Source organism: Miscanthus floridulus, chromosome 2 (genome assembly GCF_019320115.1).
Source record: "Miscanthus floridulus cultivar M001 chromosome 2, ASM1932011v1, whole genome shotgun sequence".
Lineage (NCBI taxonomy): Eukaryota > Viridiplantae > Streptophyta > Magnoliopsida > Poales > Poaceae > Miscanthus > Miscanthus floridulus.
The window spans coordinates 167,516,994-167,525,498 of NC_089581.1; the positions used below are offsets into that span (position 1 = coordinate 167,516,994).

General features: G+C 46.2%; 1 protein-coding gene across 1 annotated transcript; it reads right to left on the bottom strand.

Moving 5' to 3' along the window:
• Positions 1 to 3,175: 3,175 nt before the first annotated feature.
• LOC136540543 (serine/threonine-protein kinase RIPK-like) lies at positions 3,176 to 8,269 on the bottom strand. The gene is made up of 4 exons (XM_066532545.1): positions 7,787 to 8,269; positions 6,627 to 6,762; positions 4,914 to 5,050; positions 3,176 to 4,164 (listed from the first exon to the last, which is right to left on the bottom strand). Exons 1-4 carry the CDS (start codon positions 8,252 to 8,254, stop codon positions 3,577 to 3,579), a joined length of 1,329 nt encoding a protein of 442 aa, XP_066388642.1. The 5' UTR covers positions 8,255 to 8,269; the 3' UTR covers positions 3,176 to 3,576.
• Between the last annotated feature and the right edge of the window lie 236 nt (positions 8,270 to 8,505).

The window sequence follows — 8,505 nt, forward strand, 5'->3', positions numbered from 1 at the left end:
GCTAGCGCCCTGGATGCTGAAGAGCGACTCATTGGACGCCATGCTTTACTCGGCCTACGACACCGACATCCTGTTCTGGAACATGTACTGAAGTCTGGACTACCCAGAGTCCTCACAAACATAATACATAATCTTTATATGGTAAGACACATAGTTCAGAGAGCACAAATCATTTTAGTTTAATTGTAATACCACCGAGAGTGTGAATAAAATGTGTGGAACTGAAAGAAAATGTATAGTTCAGAGAGCACAAATCATTAGCCACACTCACCTACTACAACCATTTCATTTCTGGTTATAAAGTGCAGCAAAAGGTAACTCACCCTTGAACACACTCACCTAATACTACAATACTGCTGCAATTAAGCAACAAATTAGTGAATGTCTAGGAGCAGATATACAAAAATGTAAATTACACCTAACATCATCACGCCCTAATTAAACATCCCCGAGGTTGCATAAATTACAATTAAATAGTTCAAATGTACTGTAATCCATGTCCTTTCGATTATGTGCAAGGTTAAATAGATGACAGTGTAGATATGCTAAGTTCAGTACAAAGAAATACTTCAAAACAGAGAATCGATCTAGAGAACTAGCAAGGTACAGAAGCAGTTCTACTGCCGACACACATGCATCCTATTTCAAAGCTAGAAAAGATTAAACAAGTATTTATTTCCAAGCATGTATGAACCGAGCACTAGAATAATTAATTAGAGCTACAGGCAAACATGTCACAATTACTGGATGATTGGTCGGTGAAGCACAAAAGTAACAATTGACAGTTTGAGAACTGAAACTTGTTGCTTACCTGCTCAAACTGATGAATTCACAGCAAGGTGCTTATACTGCACAAGCACTGAATCCATGTCCAGCTGCTGCTCTGATTCCAAAGCATTGCAAACCTGCACCCTGTGGCAAAAGAAAGAAGCCAGCCAAGTTGCCGATTGAAAATGGAATTAGCAAAAGCCTACTGCTGCTGAAAATTCAATTAATGTGAACTGCTGCTCCTGCTCTTGGTGTTGTGCGTGCACGGTTTCTTTTTTTTTGATTGCCTCTCATCTGGGTACAATTGTAGAATCTGTTCGTACACACGCACGCTTACACAACACACGCACACAACTTACACCACCCGTGTACAAACAAACCTACAACTATACTCAGATCTGAAGACCGCGTCCTGGTTGAGATCACCGAAATCCCCTGATTTCGTAGGCGACGGGTACGTCACAATCCCATTGTAGCATCACGCGTGAGAGGCACCAATCCAAACGGAGACTCTTGAAAAATGGGAACAAAGTCCCGGTGAGCACCTGCGTGAGCTGAGACTCGAACGTAGGCGGGCGTGGACGCGCACCTGGCGTCGTTGCCAACCGCACTACGTGCGGTCCTCCGTGCACGGGTTCTGGATGAGCACCGATTGGTACTTGGAAGCTGAGCACGGCCAACCAGAGGCGAATGAGCTTCAGCGAGGACTGGACACTGCCGCGCCGAACTGCAAACAGAGGGAGGGAGTAGGCTCGGGTCTGCACGAGCACACACATGTTTTGACCGGTGAAGGCACCAGCGCCTGCGAGCTGCATCTGAGAATTACGAACTGGGACCGAGCGCAAGAAACAGACACGGGCGAGCGCCAAAAATCCGACGGGAACTCGACCAAAACAAAAGGATTCGTCCCCAAACTTTGCACAGGCAATCACAACAGAGTAGGTAAGCTATTCCCAAAAAATCATCGCTCAATTCGTGCTCAAACTCCAGAAAATCCGTGCGAGAACTCGAAAAATCCCCAAAAACAAAATCGTGGTGCTCAAGTGAAGGATTTGTTAGGGGATCACCCTAGCCTTATCACACATGTCCTAGCACCAAAATCCCTCGAGAAGTTTCACCCCAATCACAGCCAAATTCGACGAACCAAAAATCACTAAAAATGCCTCCAAAAATCACACAAAAATAAAAAAAACTTCAGTTTTGAAGAGGGGAACAAGTGGTGCACGAATTTGATCATGGGATTAGCTCAAGATGTCGGATTACAAGCCACTTCAGTTTTGGCGGCCGGGGGCAGGAGGGCGCCAGCGGCGGCCGGGGACGGGTGTGCCTGTGTGCGTGTGCGGCGCGGGTGGGTGTGCGCGTGTGTGGCTGTGTGCGGCCGGATGCGGGGTACATGACTGGGGGTTTGCCGAGTGTGTCAGATGGCACTCGGCAAGCCTCTTCTTTGCCGGGTGTCAGAACTGAGGCACTCGACAAATTCAGTTTTTTTTTCTTTTTCTTCTTTTCCATAACATATTTTTTAAAATTTATTTCGATGTACTTTGAAAAAATCTTGTTAAATTCACTCAATAATATATATTTAATTTTTCTACGAATATTATTATATTATTTCATGTCGTTATAACTCAAATTTAATTTATATCAATTAAAATTCTATAATTGCACTTAATAAATTAAAATGATCAAACGGATCCAAAAAATTACCAAATTTTCACATGAAATAATCTATGTTCTCTATTGCCTATACAAAAAGTTTTAAAGTCAAACCATAATTCGACCGTCACTTTGACTGCAAATCTTACCAAATCCTTCTCAACGTTACTATTCTTCTTCTAAGATGCTTCGGTTTATAAACATCGTACGTGACAAAACATGCGAAACCTTATCAATTTTTTACCACAGCCTACACGTATGATATCATCATATCATGACAAATCTCATGATTTTCAAACTTCGTTTGCTTTTTTTAGAATTTAAAAACCATTCGGACCGCACGTTCGTGGTCGTATTTCCTGAACGAGATGTTCGAAATTTCTTTTCATTTCCAAGGTAAGGCCTCACACTGGACTCAATAACATGACTATCATTTTTTTACTCGTTTTATTCTATTATTTGAATCACTTGCAGTTCAAATTTGACTTAAAAAATTTCTTGAAATGCAATAAATTAATTAAATATAGCAAACTGATTCAAAAATATACCAAATTTTAACATGGAGTAGCACATGTTGTATGTGCAGAGTAGAAAAGGTTTTAAGGTCAGAAGAGAAAAAAAACTTATTTCTTTGCCGAAGTGCTAAAAAAATACTCGGCAAAGAGCTTGTTTGCCGAGTGCAAAAAAAAAAAACACTCGGCAAACCCCCTTCTTTGCCGAGTGTTTTTTTTTACACTCGGCAAACAAGTTTTTTATCGAGTGTTTTTTTTTTTGCACTAGGCAAACCTCATTTTTGTCGAGTGCAATTATTTTGCCGAGTGTTTTTCGCACAGCACTCGACAAAAAGCTTGTTTATCGAGTGCCCGAAGGATTGCACTCGGCAAACCACCTTGCACTCGGCAAATTGAGTGTTTCCGGTAGTGATCTTGTATACTTGTACCTATATACGTGCTCGATCCTGAAGCCAAACGCAACCAGCTGCATGCTTTCAATCACACAACGACATCGTTAACTTCCTCCGATCGTACGTCTAGCTGCTCGATCGATGGATAGCTCAGCCAAGCTGCATGCGACAGGCAACAATAATCCAGTCACGTACAGGACGTGCAAGCTAGCAACAAAGCCACCCTCATCATAGCAGATAGCACGGACGGATCACTCCTCCGGCCGCACGACGGCCGCCGCGCCTTCGCCTGACGACCTCCTCCGGCCTCCTCGTCTGCCAGACCCTCCCTTACCCACCGCCGCTTCGTCCCCGTTGGTGATCGTCTCCGGCGGCGCGACGTAGACGAAGGGCCCGACAATGCAGTCATCGAGCGCGAGGAGCGGCTCGAGCGCGTCGACGACGGCGGACATGTGGGGGCGGGACTTTGGGTTGAGCGCGACGCACTGGTGCGCGACGGCGGCGGCCTTGTGCGCGGCGCGGCTGGAGTACTGGCCCGCCAGGGCGGGGTCCATGACGCGGTCCAGGCGGCGCGCGTCCGTCAGGTACGGCCACGCCCACTTCACCAGGCTCTGCTCCCGCGCGGGCCGGCTCTTGTCCACCGCCTTCCGCCCCGACAGCAGCTCCAGCAGCACCACGCCGAAGCCGTACACGTCGCTCTTCGCCGTCAGGTGGCCCGTCATGATGTACTCCGGTGCCGCGTAGCCCTGCGTCCCCATGACTCGCGTCGACACGTGCGTCTCGTCGTCCTCCGGCCCGTCCTTGGCCAGACCGAAATCCGACAGCTTCGCCTTGTAATCCTATTACACACAAAATAACAAAGAGGATTTCAATCAATTCCAAAAGTAATCAAGTGGATGGTACTGTAGCGAATGCACGCAGACGTCAGCTATCTTCCTCGCGTACGTAGAGCAGTTAACACCCAACAACTCCGTTACTAATTGGCGACAGAAACTTTAGAAGAATGAATCATCATCGCTAGTTGTGCAAGCTTTTCCTGCGATAACAAAAAAGAAATCTTTTCTTCGTGGCACGCATGCATGAACATGACAGTTCGATACGGCCGGGAGGCGGGAGCTAGCGTTGCAATGGTTGACATGACCCGTTCTGGTTCACAGGCCTGCCTGATGGAGCCCCAGAAGCTGACGGCAGTGGTGATCTGGTCTGGTGGAGGCCAGGTCAAGATTTTGTTGTTCAGCAGTTGGCATTTGGTTTATTGGCGACCTGACGATTTCAGTTTGATTTCAGCGCTGGTTTACTCGCCGCGACTTGCGAGCGAGCGAGGATGGATGCCCCCTGCCTGCAAAACTTCAACTACCCAACCCTTTGGCGGATATTTTCACTAGCTCTAGACTCTAGTTTCTGGTGGATATTTCACTACTGGCTCCGGCCATCAAACCGAACCCAACCACAGCTGAGCCTGATCTTTCGAGCGAGAGATAGATATATATGAAACAGTGAAGAGAGGTAGTAGTATATATAGTAGGTGGATGTGGATATGTGTGGATGCCGTGTGCTGTTACGGATGCACTAGCTAGCTATAGCTCACCGAGTCCAGCAGGATGTTGGAGGTCTTGAAGTCCCTGTAGATGACCGGCTTCTCGGCTTCATGGAGGAAGGCCAACCCTTTGGCAGCGCCAATGGCGATCTTCAGCCGTGTTGACCATGGCAACGACGCAGCGTATTCTGCAAAGCATACATATCGAGTGGCACGGCTCATCAGCTGAGGTAATCAAATTAATTAGGTTCCAGCTGAATCATGATGCGCAAACATTTGAATAAACTAAAGCTGTCAAAATATAATTTCAGAGTAAAATGCCGACAGCTGGCTGTCAAATGTTCGGAGTATGTCCATTTCCAATACCATCATCCTCTTATTTAGAATGAGGGAAATGAACACCTAATTTCTGGTATATGGTCGAGTTCATGTTCATTGTAGTTCAGACCACGTGCAGTTATTCGGATCTACAAGATATTAAGATGTGACGTACACATACTAGCACAACAAGATTTGCCTAATAGTGAGTTAGTGACTAACTTCCACATCGGTGGCCAACTGTTTACAGTGTAACTTCAAAAAAACAACCAGTAGGCACTGTTTGCAAGCATAAATATCACCGGGAAAATTCCAAATAAACAGATGAGTTCTTTCATGAATCCTGTTAGATTTATGTGTTCCAAACGGGTCCTCTGATGAGTCCATGTTAACTTTACCCTATACTAAAATTACTAATATATATAGCAGAACCTAGTGTGATGGACTGACAGTGACCATGCATGGAGACTCCAGTGGAACTTCAATTCCACTCTGTTATGTTAAAGTTAAAGCACGACAAGCATCTTGCTAATTGGCTCTCTCAGTGCCTACAATGATCGAGATGAATCGTGTATATGTAGTAGCACAATTAATTCATCACATCCCTTTTGACTTATACTAATCCAGAATGACAGCTGTATATGCTACCGACTGATTCTAATCACGTACAGTAATTTTTTTTTTTTTTTTACTTTGCATATAAAGATTAAAGCAGCGAAAACAAGTAATACTAGATACGCAACAGGTGGTGCAGGTCTCCGTCCGTCCAACTAGCTCCTACAGCAGCAGTAGAATCAAGCATGAAAATTTGAGAGCATAACCAAAGGACGATGATGCTGGTGTGAATAATATCAAAGTGGTTAAGAGAAAATGACCCAGAGGATCAGAATAAGTAGAGATCGAGATGATGTAACAAGACTGCATCAATTGACGCCGCAACGACACGCCCGGAAAGGCAGTTTGAATTGAACCATCACTGAAGAAAACGGGACGGGAGAAAATGGAAGAGGCAAAAACCAAGGGTGTAGAGCACGGAAAGTGCTAGTTGCTGCCGATCCGGAGGCCACAAAATAAATTCGCCGATAAAGCTTTTTATGCGACAAATAAAAACAGGTTGGTGATCGAGAGATCGACCGATCGAGCCGCAGTTCGACTGATGTGTGTCTCGAGATCCTAATCTTTCCCTAGCTTAGCGATGCATCGAGGAAAAGGAGGCTGACAACTACGTGCAAGGGATATCCCTTTCTTGTCGCCTGCACCATCGATGTCTGCTGGCTGCTTGCCGCCACAGTGTTTTCTAGCTAGGCTCTAGTATGTTTTATTCTTGCAGGCTTACTTCCAGCCATATGAAAACGACATGCCATGGCATGATGAAAATGAGAAGTTTCTGTAGGAAATGAAAAAAAAAAAAGGAAAATGGAAAGATCAGGCTACGTGTGTGCTTACTTTTGAAGAGATGCTTCTCCAGGCTGCCCCTGGTCATGAACTCGTAGACGAGCAGCCTGTGCTCGTCCTCGTAGCAGTAGCCGATCAGCTTCACCAGGTGAGGGTGCCTCAGTTGCCCCAGGAAGAACACTTCCGTCTGCATGCATGCATGGTTTTGACATACATAAATCATGGCTCTGTCAGTTTAACTACTGTAAATATCTCTCATTATATTACTCTGCTGCTTTGCTTCATCACCTGAGGAACCAATAAGCCTTTAATTTAATAATTGAACTAAAGTAAACACTGTTCCATTGAATCCTCTCATGCTAGCAGCTGGCAAGCATACCGAGCCACTGAGGAAAGCTTTCGAAGACAAGTTAAGTACGTGGAATAATTCAAGCCATGGAACTTCTACTTGTAATAAAAGACAACTTGCTTGGTTGAACGAATATTGACAAATATACAAGTAATTAAACACTAAACGGAAGCACGTACGAAACCATAATATTTGAGAATAAATAAAAGAAATGTGCAGATCGAGATGATTCCCTTTTGTTTTGGGGTCAAAGGTGCACTTTTTACTTCGACCTATTAGTTTTTTTTAATAAATCTCTTAACAAGACGTGGAACTTTTTACTACTTACTATACTAGCTCTAAAAATTTCTAATAATACTATATATCACTGCCAATATATCAATAAGAATAGGATATATGTTTGGTTGTGAATATTTGGCATTAATATTCAGAATCTCTAATAAGCAGCTTCATGTATTTTTGGATTGGAGAGAGTAATACTAGACCTTGCGAGGCACACGAACTGTGAAAATTCCGAGCTAACTGACTGACTCAAGATGTGACCATAGAGTTCAGACTTTGAGCAGCTCAACTAACTTGGAACAAGCAAAGTCTATTGAGCTAATTAAAGCAGGAGAAATTGTGCTGATAGACGCTACTAAACCCCATGCGTGCACAACATCGCTGACACTATTCCATTACAGATCAGTGAATTCCTCCGCCTCACTTAAATCCGCCGTACTATATATTAATTCCTATCTATCTATAAGTAATGATAAAATTGTTTAGTACTGCATGCGTTGCGTCGATTAATACTCCTACGTATGAACCAGGTCGATCGATCGTTCGTATAAGCAAGCAATCCAGCAATTAGCTAGCGTACCAGCCATTCGGTGTGGCCTTGTCCGCCCTCGAGGTCGAGCAGCTTGACGGCGACGGACTGCGCGGCGAGTCCCGGCTTGGTCTTGTCGTCGACGTAGCCCTTGTAGACGGGGCCGAACCCGCCCTCACCGATGAAGTTTGCCATGGAGAAGTCCCGGGTGACGGCGCGCAGCTCGGCGATGGTGAAGACGTGGAGGTTGGAGCCGACGAGCGACAGCGACAGGTCCTCGGGCGACACCATCCCGCTCAGGCTCAGCTCCGTGAACGACATCCGGCTCTGCAGCGACCGCGGCCTGCCGCTGCCGCTGCTACCTGCCGCGGCAGCCACCTTCTGCTGCTTGCTCTTCTTCTTCTTCTTCCCGCCGCCGCCCTTGGCCTTCTTCCTCCTGCCGTGGGAGCTGCTGCCAAAGCAGCCGAACAGCGAGCCCCACCCCGGCCTCGCACCAGCGGCCGGTTTATTGCCTCCCATCAGCGGCTTTGGCTGGACGCATCGGGGTATATATACGCTGGCTCTTGCTTGTGGGGTGGGTTAATTACGCTGAATCTTCCAGGGGGGGAGGAGTGGTTGCGGCCTGCGGGCGATTAAAGTGGCTGGCCGGCGTGTGTGCCTGATCAGCGGCGGGCGGCGGCCCGGGGTGTGGTTTGGTAGGGAGACTGAGCATCTGCATCAGACTTGCCAGGAAAGCCCCTCCCGCTTTGCATGGGCCATGGTAGCCCGGG

Bases quoted from the DNA above. Each gene is read 5' to 3' on its own strand.
- LOC136540543 (XM_066532545.1), bottom strand. From the start codon at position 8,254: ATGGGAGGCAATAAACCGGCCGCTGGTGCGAGGCCGGGGTGGGGCTCG. The intron at 5,051-6,626 runs GTAAGCACACAC...TATGCTTTGCAG, and splicing joins GGAGAAGCATCTCTTCAAAA to AATACGCTGCGTCGTTGCCA. The intron at 4,165-4,913 runs GTGAGCTATAGC...TGTGTGTAATAG, and splicing joins CCAACATCCTGCTGGACTCG to GATTACAAGGCGAAGCTGTC.